General features: G+C 59.5%; 2 protein-coding genes across 2 annotated transcripts in view; one reads left to right on the forward strand and one right to left on the reverse strand.

The window, feature by feature from the left end:
* HCN3 (hyperpolarization activated cyclic nucleotide gated potassium channel 3) overlaps positions 1 to 7254 on the forward strand; it is a 9190-nt gene extending 1936 nt beyond the window's left edge. Inside the window, exons 2-8 of the mRNA XM_004714672.3 lie at positions 1027 to 1456; positions 2784 to 2945; positions 3225 to 3443; positions 3757 to 3903; positions 4182 to 4422; positions 5227 to 5391; positions 5698 to 7254. Of these exons, the coding sequence (XP_004714729.1) occupies positions 1027 to 1456; positions 2784 to 2945; positions 3225 to 3443; positions 3757 to 3903; positions 4182 to 4422; positions 5227 to 5391; positions 5698 to 6398 (2065 nt within the window). The 3' untranslated portion in view covers positions 6399 to 7254. The remainder of the gene's footprint in view (positions 1 to 1026; positions 1457 to 2783; positions 2946 to 3224; positions 3444 to 3756; positions 3904 to 4181; positions 4423 to 5226; positions 5392 to 5697) is intronic.
* An 884-nt stretch (positions 7255 to 8138) lies between these two features.
* PKLR (pyruvate kinase L/R) lies at positions 8139 to 17453 on the reverse strand. Its single transcript, XM_004714673.2, has 10 exons — positions 17271 to 17453; positions 12994 to 13085; positions 12769 to 12900; positions 12314 to 12500; positions 11578 to 11848; positions 11342 to 11492; positions 10898 to 11050; positions 10640 to 10806; positions 9049 to 9230; positions 8139 to 8638 (listed from the first exon to the last, which is right to left on the reverse strand). Exons 1-10 carry the CDS (start codon positions 17359 to 17361, stop codon positions 8532 to 8534), a joined length of 1533 nt encoding a protein of 510 aa, XP_004714730.1. The 5' UTR covers positions 17362 to 17453; the 3' UTR covers positions 8139 to 8531.
* Positions 17454 to 17733: the final 280 nt, after the last annotated feature.

Here is a 17733-nt window from a genome sequence, read left to right on the forward strand (position 1 = left end):
GGCAGCCTTGAAAAGCTCAGTTCAGATGGGAGGCAGGGCAGATCCCCGGGACACCAAGGAGCTGATCCAGGCAGCGGCGAGGAGCTGAGGTCCAGCAGTGGTGGGGAGTTGGAGCAGGCTCCAGGGTGTGAGCTCCCAGATTAGGAAGGGGCAGAGAGCTGGTGAGCAGCAACCTCTCCCACAGAGGAGAGAGAGCGGGTGAGTCACGCCACCAACTAATGCTTTTATAGCACTGTCACTTCCATTGTCTCAAGGGGTATTTTTTTTTTTGGCAACAGGATACTTTATTTTTAAATTTTAGGATAGTTCATGAGGGTAGTCAGTCTCTAGCATTTCTATTTGAGAGGGGCATAGGACATACATATACACACGTGTCCATTGATCATAAAGCAAGCCTCCCATGTAATAGTTATCTAGGTCAAGAGAGGCCACTTTGCCTGCTTCCCAGAAACATCCCCCCCCTCTCCTGTGGAATCCACGCTGTGTCCCTGGCCCCGCCCACCCCCACCCCCACCCCCAACCCTGTGCTCTTTTTTCATGTGTAGTCAGCACTTTTGCATGAGCCCCTAACACAATGCAGTCTCAGGTTCATCTGGTTTTGAACTTGATAACAGGGAAGGATTCCTTTCTGTGTCTGGCTGCTCTTTCTCAACATGGAGTTAGCCGGGTTGAGCTGGGGGGAGGGGGAATGGTGACTGTGGAGTGGCCTGGGACGCGCAGGCACTCCGTGTACATATCCATCCATCGTCCACTCTTCTATTGGTACATGCTCTCAGGTCGTCTCCTTGGGCGTGCTGCCGAGGGCGTCTCTGCCGAGGGATGGAATTGCTGGCCGGTGGGGAATGTGAATGCTTAACTTTGCCATCCTACCGCCTGGTGGTCCCAATTTACTCCCACCCAAGGTCAAGTGGCCATTTGTTGTTCCGCACTGTTGCCCACTCTCCGGGCTCCCCCGGATTGTTTATCTGTCAGCGAGGTGGCTGGTGATGGCCTCGTGGACTCACTCCCCATCCCACCCCACATTAGGTTTTACTGGGACCTAATCATGCTGCTGCTGATGGTGGGGAACCTCATTGTGCTGCCCGTGGGCATCACCTTCTTCAAGGAGGAGAACTCCCCCCCCTGGATCGTCTTTAACGTCCTCTCTGACACTTTCTTCTTGCTGGACCTGGCGCTCAACTTCCGAACGGGCATCGTGGTGGAAGAGGGTGCGGAGATCCTGCTGGCTCCTCGGGCCATCCGCACACGCTACCTGCGCACCTGGTTCCTGGTGGACCTCATCTCCTCCATCCCCGTGGATTACATTTTCCTGGTGGTGGAGCTGGAGCCACGCCTGGACGCAGAGGTCTACAAGACGGCTCGGGCCCTGCGCATCGTGCGCTTCACCAAGATCCTCAGCCTGCTCAGGCTGCTCCGCCTCTCCCGCCTCATCCGATACATCCACCAGTGGGAGGAGGTGGGGCGGGCAGGGGGCGCTCCAGGATGGGGCTGTGGGCCAGGCTCCTGGGGGCTCCAAGCGTGGATGATGGGTGGGCCCTCTCCAAAGTGGGTGGGGAGGGAGAAGCAGAGGCAGATTGAGGGTTCCAGGAGGGGCCTGGGGTGGGGTGGTGACAGAGAAGGGTGGAACCCAGTGCAGCAGGCGGGCTGGGCAAGCGGGGGTGGGGTGGGGTGGTTAGCTGGATGCTGCCAGGAGTGATGAGATGTGGCAAGGGGAGCTAGGAAGGAGTGACAGGCTGTGGAAGAAGCTGGGTGGGAGAGAGAGGAGGTTGGCTGGAAGCCCTCTACTGGGTAGCTGTGATGGTGGGCTGGTTGGTTTTCCAGACGAGCTGGCTCCAGCCTTACCTTGAGGCTCAGCGCCTGGGTTCACAGTGCGTGCTTGGCATCTTACTGACTACAGGCTGAGCCCGTCTTGGTATGTCCCACATTGAGACTCCATTTCCTCTTCCACAAAGCGGGATGCTAACCGCACTCATCTTAAGCGAGATCAGATTGTTAGGGTTAGGAACCCTCACCTGCACAGCGCTAAGAGTGCTTGGCCTGGCACCGGGCACGGCCTCATCTCAGTAAGTTGGCTGTTACTATGAGTGGAGGGGAAGAGGCTGCGGGCTCCTATCCACACGACGCACACCCCAGGGTCAGTACCCTGTGAAATGCCCTCCCCTTGTCCAGCCTAGGCCATCGGTGGAGTTTGAGTCTCTGCTGTGACACAAAGTGGCCCTGGCATGTGGCCACCCTTTTCCTGTCTGTAAAATGGTAGTAGTTACAACCAAAAGGTTGGCAGTGTAAAGCATGCCGGGTGGGACGAGGAGCCGGGCAGCGGTCTGCTTTCCTAATGGTGACAGCTGGACAGCCCGCTGGGACAGTGCTGCTGCCACATACAGTCACTGGGTCAGACTCGACTTGATGGCGCCTAACAACAATGGCTCCTAACAACAGTGCCCTGTATGTCCGATACCTGTGTGCCACACGAGAGGAGCCCTGGTGGCTTCGTGGTTCTACACTGGGCTGCGATGCGTAAGGTCGGCAGTTCCTAAACCACCAGCCACTCCTCAGGCGAAAGACGAGGCTTTCTGCCCCTGTAAAGAGTTATGGTCTCGGGAACCCATGGGGGCTGCTCTACCTGGTGCTGTCGGGTCACCAAGAGTCAGAATTGCCTCAATGGCAGTGGCTTTGGCTTGGGAGGTTGGGAGAAGTTCAAAGGGAGGATTTGCAAGGCTGGGACTGGAGGAGGACCAGCAGGGAGGGATTCTTGTCCACAGCGGGCCCCTCCTCGGACCCCTCAGATCTTCCACATGACCTACGACCTGGCCAGTGCCGTGGTGCGCATCTCCAACCTCATCGGGATGATGCTGCTGCTGTGCCACTGGGACGGCTGCCTGCAGTTCCTGGTGCCCATGCTGCAGGACTTTCCTGACGACTGCTGGGTCGCCATCAACCACATGGTGGTGAGACTTCGGGGCCTCCCAAGGGCACCAGGGACAGGAGGCAGGAGATGGTCAAGAGGCGACCAGTCAAGACAGGATGTAGGGAGGGAAGGGGGGGGGGGCGGCAGAGGGGAAGAGATCCTGAAGAAATGTCTGCGTGTTGGAGGAAGTGGGTAAAGCAGGCAGGCAAGGCAAAAGAGGCCCCCTCCGCCTTAGGGCGGGCCCCTGGAAATCAGAGGCAGGCAGGGGAAGGGGCTCTGAGGGTACCGAACGCAGCTCTGCGACATGCTTTGCCCCCAGAACCACTCGTGGGGCCGCCAGTACTCCCACGCCCTGTTCAAGGCCATGAGCCACATGCTGTGCATCGGCTACGGGCAGCAGGCACCCGTGGGCATGCCCGACGTCTGGCTCACCATGCTCAGCATGATCGTGGGCGCCACGTGCTACGCCATGTTCATCGGCCACGCCACTGCCCTCATCCAGTCTCTCGACTCCTCCCGGCGCCAGTACCAGGAGAAGGTCAGTGGTGGGCAGGAGAAGGAAGTGTGGGCAGGGAGGGGTCCCAGGGCCGAGGATGCTCAGCTCGACGCTCATTCTGATGTGCCCCCCTGTTGGTCTCTGTGCCCTTCCTCGCCCTCCTGTTTGGACCTATCCTTGGTGTGCCCTGTCCCTGGACCCCTCCTCTGCCCGCATCTGGCTTCTTGGCCTATGTTGTGTGCTGCCCACCGTTTCCTGTGCCACTCGGCGGCCCTGTGCACCCATCTGGTCGGACTCCACACCGCACCCGCTGCACCTGCCCTGACTGTGACTCACCTCCGTGGTGGCCCCGCAGTACAAGCAGGTGGAGCAGTACATGTCCTTCCACAAGCTGCCGGCCGACACGCGGCAGCGCATCCACGAGTACTATGAGCACCGCTACCAGGGCAAGATGTTCGATGAGGAGAGCATCCTGGGCGAGCTGAGCGAGCCGCTGCGGGAGGTGCGCTCCTGGGGATGCTGCCTGGGGGTAGGGGCAAGGGACTGGGGCCTGTTGTGCACCCCAAGGGAGGCCAGTACTCTGGGAGGCCTTCAGGGCTTAGAGTCTCTCACAAAGGTCTTATGGGGATGGAGTGGGCATGGGGAGGAATGGCAGGGACTTGTTTGGGGAGGTGGTTCTGCCCAGGGCTTCCCGGGAGGAGTTCAGGACCCCAGGGCTAGGGTGCCACGGGTGGGTGGGCTGGGAGCAGCGACTGCCTGACCTGCCCCTGCCCCTCCCAGGAGATCATTAACTTCACCTGCCGGGGCCTGGTGGCCCACATGCCGTTGTTCGCCCACGCTGACCCCAGCTTCGTCACTGCCGTGCTCACCAAGCTGCGCTTTGAGGTCTTCCAGCCGGGGGACCTCGTGGTGCGTGAGGGCTCCGTGGGCAGGAAGATGTACTTCATCCAGCACGGGCTGCTGAGTGTGCTGGCTCGAGGCGCCCGGGACACCCGCCTCACTGACGGATCCTACTTTGGGGGTCAGCAAGCCTCTGGGAGGGAGGGGGATCAGGAGAGGAGGACAGAGAGCAGCTGTTTCCCTGATCAGGGTCCTCGCCTGGCTATGTTGCAGAACTACAGTGTCCCAATGCCCTTCCCCACTCCTCCAACCCCTCCACCCCTCCACCACTCCCACTCACCAGCCCCTGGGCCTGGGCTTTTCCTCAGCTTCCCTGCACAGCCAGGCTGAAAGGGCCTGAGCAGAGAGCCTTCAGAGCTTAAAGGGAGGAAGGGGAGGGTTGGATGATGAAGGGGGGGGGGGCGTGAGGAACAAGGAAGGCAGGGACTCGAGCTTTGGGGCTCCCTTCACCGCTGCCCTGCATGGGGGTGGGAGCAGTTTGCTCAGCTGCCCCAAGTGACTTGAGACTCCTAGGCCCTCTCAGTTCCCACTGCATGCCCCCTCCAGCACCCCTCTCACTTGGCCCTTGGCCCTCAGGGACTTCTGTTCTCCCCTAGGGCTGCCCTCAGGGTTCACTCACACCTGCTTGGAGCCCCGGGCCCACCCCTGGGGTTGGAGCAGTGGGGATGGGGTCCATCCGCCAGAGATGAAAGAGTGAGGGGTGGGGGGCGAGCCGGGCAGTATTCCAGAGAGAAGCATGCGGAAAGCTGGACAGACACATGGCCCCTCCTGGCAGTATAGCAGGAGGCAGTCTGGGGCATTTAGAGACCCCAGTGGGGTGGGGGCACGGGGTCATCACCTAAGGAAGCTGAGTCAGCAGCAGCAGGCCTGGTGAGAGGGGAGCTCCGGGGACACTGATTCTGGATACACCCCCCAACTCCTGCAGAGATCTGCCTGCTGACCCGGGGCCGGCGCACAGCCAGCGTGCGTGCTGACACCTACTGCCGCCTCTACTCACTCAGCGTGGACCACTTCAACGCCGTGCTGGAGGAGTTCCCCATGATGCGCCGGGCCTTTGAGACTGTGGCCATGGACCGGCTGCGCCGCATCGGTGAGGCTGGCCTGCCCCAGCCCCTCCCCTGCTCCAGAACCAGGGCCCCCCATCCCAGAAAAGCTCCCCCCTGCTCCAGAACCAGGCCCCCCCCCCATCCCAGCAAAGCCCCCCACAGGCTTTTCAATAGAGCAGCAGTGTCCTAATCTCTTCGTGTCTCCCCTGGCCCCTTTTGCCCAACCCCATCTCTCACCACCTCCGGACCCCCCACGCCTATCCCTTTTTCCTTTCACCCTCTCCCTCTGCCCCACTCCTCTTGGGATTCTTTCCCTGTCCCTAACCCCTCCCTCCCTGGACAACTCGCAGGGAAGAAGAACTCCGTCCTGCGGCGGAAGCGCTCCGAGCCGAGCCCAGGCAGCAGCGGTGGCCTCCTGGAGCAGCACCTGGTGCAGCACGACAGGGACATGGCACGGGGCGTGCGGGGCCTGGCCCCGGGCACGGGGGCTCGGCTCAGCGGGAAGCCAGTGCTGTGGGAGCCCCTGGTGCATGCGCCCTTACAGGCAGCTGCGGTGACCTCCAGCGTGGCTATCGCCCTGACTCACCAGCGGGGCCCTCTGCCCCTCTCACCTGACTCTCCAGTCGCCCTCCTTGCCCGCTCTGCTCGCCGCTCAGCAGGCTCCCCAGCGTCCCCTCTGGTGCCTATCCGAGCCGCCCCTCTGCTGGTCCGGGGGCCATGGGCATCCACTTCCCGCCTGCCTGCCCCAGCTGCCCGAACCCTCCATGCCAGCCTGTCCAGGGCTGGGCGCTCCCAAGTCTCCCTGCTGGGTCCCCCACCAGGAGGTGGCGGAAAACGGCTGGGACCTCGGGGCCGCCCACTCTCAGCCTCCCAGCCCTCCCTGCCACAGCGGGCAGCAGGGGACGGCTCTCCTGGGCGGAAGGGCTCAGGAAGTGAGCGCCTGCCTCCCTCAGGGCTCCTGGCCAAACCTCTAGGGACAGCCCAGCCCCCCAGGCCACCAGTGCCTGAGCCAGCTGCCCCTCGGGGCCCCCAGCTCTCTGCCAACATGTGAGCCCCTTGGGCATAGCTGCCCTTAGCCCTCGGAGGGGCAGATGCCTCTTGGGAGGCTGAGGGGACCTGAACCACTGCCCTCTAGGAACGTCTTCCCATCCAAGAAGTTGGTCTGTGTCCTGCAGGCCCTGCAGCCTGACACCCTCCGATTCGGTCATCTTCATCACGTGGCCCAAGTGCCCGCCACCCGCCAGCCATGGGGCCAGGCTCCATAATGGCCACTGCCAAGTAGAAGTGACTCCAAGCCCTTTTAGGTGGGGACGCCCTGGGGCCATGGTCCTGCCGGGTGCAGTTCTGGCCTGTGATCCCACCTTATAAGCACAAGTACCTGCCGCCGCCACCGCTGCCAAGCCCTAGCCGTCTCTCGTCTCCACGTGCTGCTCACCCTGTCTGCGGCCTGGCAGCTTCTGTCTGGGCCAGCTACCTTCTCCCCAGCACTGCCTGGCATTGCCAACTGGGCTTCCATGGCTGCCAAGAGCAAATGCCCTGGGTCCCCAGCCTGGACACCCACCTTTGCCCTCTCGCTACTGTCTGCAGACCCTCCCTGCCTCTCCTCTCAGTGGACACACACACACACACACACACACACACACACACACACACACACCCCGCCTGACATGTTCCCTACAGTCTCTGTGGCAAAACCTCCTTGTTCTGTCCCAGACCCTCAAAGCCAGGGATCACTGGCCCAGACGAATTCATAGCGGGCTAGCCTAGATCCCCCCCAGGAGGGGGCAGGTGGCTGAACCCTTAGATGACGGTTAAACCCCCTTCCTTCTGTCTGTATTTATTATTCAATCAACTTATTTATTTGTTTCTACCCTATTGTTACATGTTTTTTCATTAGCTAATTTTATTATGAAGGAGCCCTGGTGGCACTGTGGGCTAGGTGTCAGGCTGCTAGGTGTCAGTTCAAACCCACCAGCCTCTCTTTGGGAGAAGGACGAGGCTGTCTGCTCCTGTAAAAAAGGTACACGCTTGGAAACCCCACGTGGGGCCGCTGAGTCAGCATGGCTCGGAGGACAGCAGGGTGGAGGGTCATCGTTTGGTCATTTCGTTCACACACACACACCCCTTCATCTGCCCTCCACCCACTCCTGGTGGTGCCTGTGGCCCTTGTCTAACTCCATCAGCAGCAATACTCGGACTGTCTCTTGACTGAGGTCACCGGAGGGCCCCCCAAGTCTGGGAGGAGGGCTCTTCACTTTGTGGGTGGTTTCTTTTCCTTCTGCTGAGTTTGAGGCTGGTGCAGCAGCCGGGCGCGGGGACCCTGGGGAGAGGCCGGCCAGCCAGCACCAATGCCTTTTCAGGGACCAGAGACCACCCCCCACACACACTTGCACCCTTCCTGTCCCTCTCCCACTCAGGCCTCTCCATCCCCTTCCCTCCGGGGAGTGTGGGTGCTGGGGTCCTTGGTGTGTAAGGGAAGTTTGATCATCACTGCCAAACAGCATTTAAAAAGAGGATGGAGACACTCCTCCTGGCTCCGGGTTTGTGTGTGGGAACGAGGCGGGCAGGAAGGGATAGACAGCAGGGCATCAGGTCCAATGGGGCATGAAAGCAGCAGCCATTACCATGCCCAGCCCCCTGGGCTCCCTCAGCTCTCTAAAAAGGGTGGATGTCACCCTCTGTCACCATGAGGGGGAGGCACTGCCCTGGCCTGAGGCCATCGGGAGGAGGTGGCACTCTCCTCTGGCATGCCAGGTCCTCAGGGGGCCACACATGAGCACATCACACTGCATGGACACCAAGTGTTTTTACGATAGCGATTTTGTGGAAAGAGGACAAAATTGCCCTGGCTCCGCTTCCCCTACCCCCAGGGATGGGCGGACGGGGATGGAATTAAGCTGCTATGCTGGGATTAAAGGCTCAGCGTGTCTTAGGGCCCTGATGAGAGGACTGGATGCAGGGAACATAATACAACTGGCACTGCCGAGTGGGCAGTGCTTCACTGGCCTGTGTGACACCGAGAGGGGGAGGGCCCCCTTGGACTAGGGAGGCATGGCAGATGAGGCCCAGGCTGGGAACTGTGGGAGGTTTGAATAGAGGGGCCGGCTGTAAGAGGGGTGTCTGGAAGAGGATGCTGGGAGGAAGGGGTGGGTGCAGGGTGGTCCGGGTCAAAGCTGGGGGCATCTCAGGATACGCTCAGCACCCGCATGATGTTGGTGTAGCCAGCACCAGGCCGCCAGCCTGTCACCACAATCACCAGGTCCCCAACACGGAGGAAGCCGCGGAGCTTTCCTGGGCACGGAGAGAAAACCGCAGGGTGAGACTCGGGGTTGTCAGAGAACAGCCCTCCCTGACCCCCACTGGTGACCACAGGGCTGGACCCCAGGTGTGTCTCCACGTGGAATGGGAGGCGTGGTTGCTAAGGAGCAAGCCTGCCGTCCAGCTGGGTTGCCGTGCTGACAGCGCAGGTGGGGGATGAGCTGAGCATGTATCACTTGTAAGTTACATTGTTTCAGTTGCTGCTCTTGGGAAATGGGCCCCCTTTACTCTCTCCTCTCCAGCTTCCGAAGTCCCGCCTGGCTCTGGCCCCTCAGGAAGCAGCCGGTGACTTGTTTAGGAAACAAGACCCTCCACAAACTGTGGGTCTCAGTGAACCTCACAGGGCCAATCTGGCACCACAGGAGGGGGTCTAGGCAACTCACCACTTTCAATGCCAAACTGGACCCGGCGATCCACATCGTCTGCCCAGACGGCCACTGGATCCTCACGGTAGAGCAAGGGGAAGACTCCTCGGCACAGGTGGGCCTGGCGGGCGGCCTGGGCTGAGCGGGTGACTGCAATGACCGCAGCCCGAGGTCGGTACCGAGAGAGAAGCTGGGCAGAGCTGGAGGAGGTAGAGAAGGTCAGCCCAGAGCCGTGACCAGGGGCTGGGCGAGCAGGGACAAGTCTGGGCACAACTTTCGGGCATCACCCATAGGCTGTGGGACCCTTGGTACTAACTGGGTGTGCTTTACCTGGAAACAGGACCAGGAATACCTACCCTTTCTATCCCACAAGAAAGACAGGTAACCAATAAGGTCATGAGAGACATAAAGCCCTTTTGAACATGTCCACTCTCACACTGCTTAATTCCTAAAGTGACATCATGTTGTCCTTAGCTGTCACTCGGCCAGACGCTGACACACGATGACCCCATGCGGGATGGGAGGAAACACTGCACCACCCCCACAGCTGTTGGGGGCTGGACCATGACCATGCTAAGGGTTTTCCCTGGCCGGTTAGGAGATAGCCAGGCCTTCCTTACTAGTTCTTCTTAGTTTTGAAACACCACTGAAACGCAGTGAGCATCATAGCAACACGCCAGTCTCCACGGACAGACAGGCAGTGGATGGTGACTAGGCAGCAGGTGCACTTGCTTGGCACTGAACCTGGGGCCCCTGCCTGGAGGGTGCGAATTCCACCACAGCGTCCCCACAGTCTCCCCACCCAAACACGGCACGGCTGCATGGTCTCCTCCCAGGCCCACTAGCTCCATCATCAAACCCCCTGCGGTTGGGTCAATTAGCCCTACAGGGCTAAGCAGCACTGGTACCATAGCTGATGGCTTAGTGGCTACAAGCTAGGCTGCTAACAGCAAGGTCAGCAGTTCAAAGCCACCAGCCACACCGCAGGGCAAATACAGTGCTTCCTACACATTGTAACGAGTTAGAGGCTCAGGAACTCCTAGGAGCAATTCTACCCTGCCTTAATCTGGTCGTTAGGAGTCAGCCTTGATGCAGTGGTAGGGAGTTTGGTTGGGGGTTTTGGAAACTTTATGGGACCGACTGCCACGTCTTTCTCCCTTACAGCAGCCCATCAGGTTAGCAGCTGAGCACACCGCGGCACCACGAGGGCTCCTTAGCGCCGGCAGAGACAGGAGGAAGCCGAGGGGACAGAGCCTGAGCGGCTCACTCAGGTGGCTGACTTCGTGTGTTTCCGAGAAAAGACTGGAACTCAGACTTTCTGGGTCTTTCCATGAGAGAGCACTATGAGATTTTTTGTGGATAAAATGGACAGGACACCAAACAGCCTGCATGTTGGTGTGTGCCATTGGACCACCTTCCTCTCCCGGACTGCTGGGTGCACTGGCACCAGTGCCCTCCGGGACCTGCCTTCCCGGCCTCCAGCTCCCACAGCTACCTCCTCTCCTTTTGTCCCAGAATGCTGTTCCTCATCACCGAGAGCCAGACGACACCCAGGCTCATGGCCGACCCGACCCGAAGTCCAGGCCAGACGTCCCCAGGGGCCCCTCACCGGCCAGTCTTGGTCAGCACAATGATGGCAGCAGCACAACACTTGAAGGCGGCCTCCACGGCCCCGATGGCGGTGACCTCAGTGAGGTCACGGCTCAGTGGTGCCGCCCGGCGCAGCTCCTCAAACAGCTGCCGGTGGTAGACGGCAGCCTCTGCCTCACGGGCAATCTGCAGGCAGCAGGAGGTCAGGGGGGCAGAGAACAGGGCCATAGGAGGGGCTTGGTCCCCTGGCCCACATGCCCGCATCCTGAGCTCCTACCGCGTGCTGCATCTTCACGGCCTCCACTGGGAAACGGCCCTTGGCCGTTTCCCCCGACAGCATGATGCAGTCTGCTCCATCCAGCACGGCGTTGGCCACGTCGCTCGTCTCGGCCCGAGTCGGCCTGGGCTTCGAGATCATGCTCTCCAGCATCTAGGGACACTGGGGAGTCAGGTGCCCAGACAAGGCTTTGCCTAGGCAACCCTCTGACACCCACCCTCTCTGAGTGCCCCACGAGAGGCAGGGCCTCAGACCCACGCTGGGTCCTCCTGACAGTGGGGCTCTTCCGCAGAAAAGGAGGGGGGACACAATGTCTGTCTCCAGTCACCGTGTTTGCAGATCGAACGCCGGAGAGCAACCCTCGAGACAGCCCTCAAAGGTGGGCCTCCTCCCTTGAGGTGCCCCACACCCGCAGGGCCCAAGGGCTCGGGGCCCACTCCAGACCTGGGTGGCACAGACGACAGGCTTGCCCGCCAAGTTACAGCGCCCGATCATCATCTTCTGAGCCAGGAAAACCTTCTCAGCCGGGATCTCGATGCCCAGGTCTCCACGGGCCACCATGATGCCGTCGCTCACCTCGAGGATCTCATCAAACCTGGTGGGTGGGGGAGTCAGGAGGCACCCATTGGGTGGAGGGGGCGGTACAGGGTCTGATGGGACAGTTAGAGACCAAGCCTCACTTCAACACGCCTTCGTGGTTTTCAATTTTGCTGATGATCTTGATGCCCTGCCCTTCCGGCCCCAGGGCAGCCCGGACAGCCAGCACGTCGCTGGCCTTCCGCACAAAGGAGGCAAAGATGATGTCCACGCCGTGTTGCACCCCGAAGGCCAGGTCCTGGGCATCTTGCTCAGACAGCCCGGGCAGGTCCACCTGGGCACCAGGCAGGTTCACCCCCTTCCTGCTGCCCAGCACACCGCCATTCTCCACCTCCGTCACCAGCCCTTCTGGGCCTGTTGAGAGAGCCAGCCAGGCCAGAATATCCAGTAAACAGGGCAAGCTCAGGGTGAATTGTGCTTACTTACTAATCTATATTTCAGACACACAAGTGGCTTTGATTCTGTGGGGTTGGGGACAGAGACAGATGCCAGGCCTCCCTAGAAGAATCTTACCTGTGGTGCAAAGCAGAGAAAGTCCCCTACAGATGGGTATAGAAGCACACATACGCCCAGGTTTACCTTGCTTATTGGGAACTCCAGTACTGACCATGCCCTGTGGGCCTCTCTGTCCCTGGTCTGGCCCTTGTACCGAATAGAACCGGGTGGGCATTTGTGGAAAGAACAACTAAACCACAAAACCGGGACCGGGGACGTCGGAGAGAGGCGTGGCCAGGGGAAGGCGTGGCCTGACTACAGAGGGAGAGGGAAGAGGGTGCGCCCAGTGCCTGCCCGGGGCTAGCGTGGGAGGCGCGTCCGCACCGATGTTCTGGACCACGAGGGAGATGAGCCCGTCGTCGATGTAGATGCGGCCCCCCACCGGCACGACCCGGACGATATTGGGGTAGTCCACCCACACGGTGTCCGCGTCCCCTCGCGTCCGGAACGCCGGGTCCACCGTCACCAGCACCCGGGAGCCCTTCACCAGCTCCACCTCCGCCTCCGGGCCCTGGGGGTGGGGCCAGAGGGGACGTGAGCGAGGTCCCCGCGCTGCCCGGGACCCGCGCCCCTCGGCCCCGCCCACAGCGCCGCCCCGCCCCCTCGCCCACCCTCCCTCCAGGATGCGAGGCTCTCCCTGGGTCCCCAGGCCGCGTCCCGCGCCAGGGCCCCTCCCGCGGGTCCTTAATCCCACCGGAGGCCCTTCTCCAGGCTGGCCGCTCTCCCTAGACCTCAGGACCCCCCACCCCCGCGCCCTGCGCCCTGCGCCCGCCTCTCACCCCCCGGAGGATCCCGGTGCGGATCTCCGGGCCCTTGGTGTCCAGAGCGATGGCCACAGGCCGGTAGCTGATCGGGGAGGTTGCAAAGCTCTCCACCGCCTCCCGGACGTTGGCGATGGACTCGGCGTGGTACTGGGGGCCGGAGAGGAGCGGGCACTCAGAATCCGGAGCCCGGTGCCCCACCCCGCCCCCGCCCCCGCGGCCCCACCGGCGCCCGCCGCGCACCTGGTGGGAGCCGTGGGAGAAGTTGAGCCGAGCTATGTTCATCCCCGCCTTGATCATTTCCTTGAGGCGCTCCACGGAGCGAGAAGCCGGCCCTGGAACCCGACAGCGCGCTGAGCACCCAGTCCTCCCACCCGTCCCTCCCCAGGGGTCTTGGTTCCCACCACCCTCGCAGCCTGTCCGAAACCCCACCGCCCTCGCTGCCGACCACGTTGTTGTCTCCGGTAGGCCAGGGCTTGGGGTGGCTGGCCTGGGTTTTCCTTAACAAATGGACTCCCTGCCTTCGAGGGGATCCGCACCCCTAGCGGGCTGCAGGACAGGGTAGCGCAGTCCCTGCGGGTTTCCCAGACTGTCAGCCTTCACAGGAGGAGACAGCCTGGTCTTCCCCCGCCACCCCCGCGGCCTGAGCTAGGCCTGAGAACACGGGTGTTGGAAGTGATGGATGTGCTGCGGGTGGGGGGAACTCCGGGGGTTGAGGGGGGCTGAGAGGGTGGTTGTTGGTGAGGGCACTGGGGGGAGAGGCTTAGAGCTGAGAGACCCCTGCAGCCTGGGGAGCAGTGAGTTCAGTCCTGCTCTGTGGGGAACTAGCCCCTCTAACCTTGGGGTCCCCACGCCCCATGGAGGCATCTTCTTGCTCAACAGGCTCAGGACAACGGAAAGAAGCGGGTCCCCCCCCCCCATTTTCCTTTTGATGAGATCGCTCCCATGGTGCTTTCTTTCATTGATTATTATTTTTCTCCTCAGAAGCCAGTTCCCCTTTCAGCTACGGTCCTATTGCTTGGCTCCCCTTTGTAGCAAAGCTCCTCACCAGAGCCTCTTGTATTTGCTGCCTTCCCAGTAAAGGTGACACCCGGTGGAGTGTCTGATAGGCCTAGGGAGGCGTCCCGGGAATCCGTCATGTGACCCTCACTGCTGTCCAAGGATGGTGGATGCCCTAACAGCCAGGCTGCGTGCCCCAGCTGGCACCATGGCTGCACCACAGCCAGGCATGGGCGCGGAGGCCCAGATTCGGAGGCCTGGGAGGGGAAGGGGGGGCAACGCCAGGTCAGGCTGCTCTGCTTGGTGCATGCTGCCTTTCTTCTGGCTCACAGCCCAAACATTGTCCTTGACCCCAGGCATCCTGTCTTTCCCAATTCCCCACTCCATCCCAACAGGAGCACCCTGTCCACCCTAGCTCCACGTTCTATTCGAAATCTGACCGCTTCTCCATAACTCTGCTCCCACCACTGTGCCTCACCCCTCCCAGGAATACTGCAGAGGGGCAGTATTCCTGCCCTTGCCCTTGCCCTTGCCCCTCTCCCTACGCCCATGCAGCAGCCAGGAGAGTTCTGCCCAAGCAGAAGCAGGGTCTGCTACAAACCCAGAAATGGCTTCCCACTTCACTCAAAGGGGCTCCACTCGCATTCTAACTGTGACCCCACAGAGCCCTGCCCACCAAGTCAATCTGACCCCTAGTGGCCCTATAGGACAGAGTAGAACTGCCCTTCTGGGATTTCCAGGATTAAACATTTACAGGAGCAGGTAGATGACTTATCTTTCTCCCTAGGAGCAGCCAGTGGGTTTGAACCACTCACCTTGCACTTAGCAGCCGAATGTGTTACCCACTGTGCCAGGAGGGTGCCTTCAGGCCCTCCAGTCTCTGCATTCCTGCTGCTGCTCTTCTAGAGGACTGCCAGCCCAACTGGCCTCCTGACTCAGGAGCCTTGCACTGGCTGTTCCCTCCGCTGGGCACCCTCCCCCCGCCCAAGATGTCAGCCGGGTGAATTCTCTCAGCTCCTTCAAGGCTTTGCTCAGTAATGCCTGCCCCTGCCCTCTGACAAGATTCCAGCTCACCTCTGCCCTCGCACTCCTGTTGCCCCATTACCATGACATGTTTCCCACTTCTCGTCTCAGATAACATGTTGGCTTACAACCCCCCACCAAATCTTTTCTAAGTATAGTTTTGTTTACATTGTAATACGTAACTAAACTTATCCCTGGTGTCTTGTACTGGGTAGTGCAGTGAGCTCTTAATCTCAAGATCAGCAGTTCAAAACCACCAGCTGCTCCTTGGGAGGAAAATGAGGCTTTCTACTCCCATAAAGAGGGACAGTCTCAGAAACCCACATGAGTAATTTTACCTTGTCTATAACCCAATTTTACCTTGGGTCGCTATGAGTCAGAATTGACTCTTTAGCAGTGAGTGATAGACGATATCAGGCTTTCACTGGTGACATATCCACAAAAACATTTTTTTCATAAAAACATTTTATATTCTTTTGTATACATAATCCCTAATAACTGTCATGTTTGTGATACGGATTGAACTGTGTTGTTAGCCGACCCTCTCTGCCTCTGGAGCGGCGCCACGTGGGGAAGGGCTGTCTTGTGTTGTTAATGGGAGTGGGGTGCAGGTTGTGTTCTGAGTCAGTCTTCTGAGATAAAGAGATTGGACCAGCAGGTGAACAGCACGCCATGGAGATGGGGGAAGAGCCATGCCAAGCCACCCAAAGATCGCCTTCCCCTAACAGGGCCCTTGAGCTAGGATTTTTAGCCTCCTAAACTGCAGGAGAGTAACTTCTCTGGTTAGAGTCGTTGACGGTGGTGCTTCTGGGATAGCAGCGCGAGGTAACTAAGCTGGATTTCGGTCCTGAAGAAGTGGGGGTGCTGCTGTAACCAGCACCTGCAGTGTCGTTGTGGTTTCAGAACTGGCTAACAGGTGCCTAATTATAAAAGTAGGAGCTCGGGTGTCCTAGTGGTTATGCATTGGGCTGAGATCCACAAGGTCAGCAGTTTGAAACTTTCTCCATGGGAGAAAGACAGGGCTTTCTACACCCCTAAGGAGTGACAGTCTCAGAAACTCACAGACACCGTTCCGCCTGCCAACTTCCACGCAATGGCAGTGAGTGAGGAAGAGTAAAGTTGCCCATCGAGTAAGGAAGAGCTCAGAGGGATCGATGCATTGAACTCTGATTCTGGCAAAGACTGTCCAAAGGACTGTGAACGGCACAAACAGCGGTGTCTTGGAAGAAGGGCAGCCAGAGTCCTTCTTAGACAGAAGCGAGGGTGCGAGACTTTGTCTCGTGCACTTTGTGCGTGGTGTCAGGAGAGGCCAGTCCCTGGGAGAAGACCTGTGTCGTCATGAAGCATGAGAGCGGTGACGAAGAGGAAACCCTGGGGTGATGGACGGAAGCCATGGCTGCAAGAACGGGCTGATGTAAAGCAGCTGTGAGCCAGGCACGGGACCAGGGTCAGAGGACGGGCCACAGCTTCTCCCCTTGCACAGTCAGATGTCCGTCCCCTCAGTCCTGGGGTTGGGGACTGCTGTTAAGATGTGCCAGGGGCCGAAACAGGGAGGGTAGAGGAAGAGTGGGTAGGAAAGAGGGAACCGATTACAAGGAACTATATGTGACCTCCTCCCTGGGGGACGGACAACAGAAAAGTGGGTGAAGGGAGACATCAGACAGGGCAAGATATGACAAAATAATAATTTATAAATTATCAAGGGCTCAGAAGGAAGGGGGGAGCGGGGAGGGAGGGGAAAAATGAGGACCTAATGCCGGGGGCTTAAGTGGAGAGGAAATGTTTTGAGAATGATGAGGGCAATGAATGTACAAATGCGCTTTACACAATTGATGCGTGTATGGATTGTGATAAGAGTTGTATGAGCCCCTAATAAAATGATTAACATTAAAAAAAAGATGTGCCAGGGGCAGGGCCTGGGAGGATGACTGAGTGACAGGACTAACTCATATTTATTATATTTTGTTGTTATTATTTTGTTGTTGTTGTTTACTGATGGGTCTACCCAGAGAGGCTGCCCTTTCCCCAAGGAAGAAACCTTTTTTTTTCCTTCCCACTGATCTTCGCCTAGAACCCAGAGCCCTCTCTAGAACATGCTCCATCCGTAGGCAACCTGGTGCCATTGAGTCCGTCTGACTCCCAGCAAGGGTAGGACAGGGAAGGACCGCCCTCCCGGGTTTCCATGGCCGTACATCTTTTATGGGAGTCAGGAGCCTCATCTTTCATCTGTGGAGTGGCTGGTGGTTTCTAACTGCCAACAAGTAACCAGGGCGTCTACTTACAAAGGGGGCTTCACAACGCTCGTGGGAGAATGGAATGGAAAGATGGTGGAAGGTCCCCATGGACGTCTTACGCTCCCTCGTATTTATTGGATAAACAACCTGGTTGGACCTGAAAACATCTCGCAGGGCAGAGACCGTGAGGAAGCACCTCGGGGTAACGAAAGAATAAGAGAGGCCCGGGAGCAAGGCTGCAGGCTGGTGGGATGGGGCGCTTACCGATGGTGGCGATGATGCTGGTGCTGCGGGCGGCCACGGGCTCCGAGTCGATGTCCAGCAGGCAGAGGTGCTCCAGGAACGTGTCTGCCATGGCCGCCGACAGCTGCTGCCGCTGGAAAAAGGCGGCGCCCAGCTCCTGGGTCAGTTGGGACACGCTGGCCCGCCGCAGGTACCCCGCTGGCCCTGCCGCAGAAGGAGGCTCAGTGGGGTGATCAGGACACTTGGCTCAGCTCCCACCCTTTCACCTCGGCAGGCTGGCTCACCCGCCACCTCTTCCCCACGCTCTGGAACTCGAAGTTCCAGTTCTTGCCGATGGTGACACAAGCCCCTCATCACCCTGACTCCTTGCCCTTTCGCTGGAGGCTTGCCGGAGCCTCAGCCTATCTTACCCCCCGGTTCACAACGGGCCCTGCCTTTCCAGTTTCAGAATCACTCACCCTTGCCTGGTCAGCAACCTGCATGG

This window comes from Echinops telfairi, unplaced genomic scaffold (assembly GCF_000313985.2).
Source record: "Echinops telfairi isolate 266 unplaced genomic scaffold, ASM31398v2 ScPeMD7_7425;HRSCAF=8463, whole genome shotgun sequence".
In the NCBI taxonomy this organism is placed as follows: domain Eukaryota; kingdom Metazoa; phylum Chordata; class Mammalia; order Afrosoricida; family Tenrecidae; genus Echinops; species Echinops telfairi.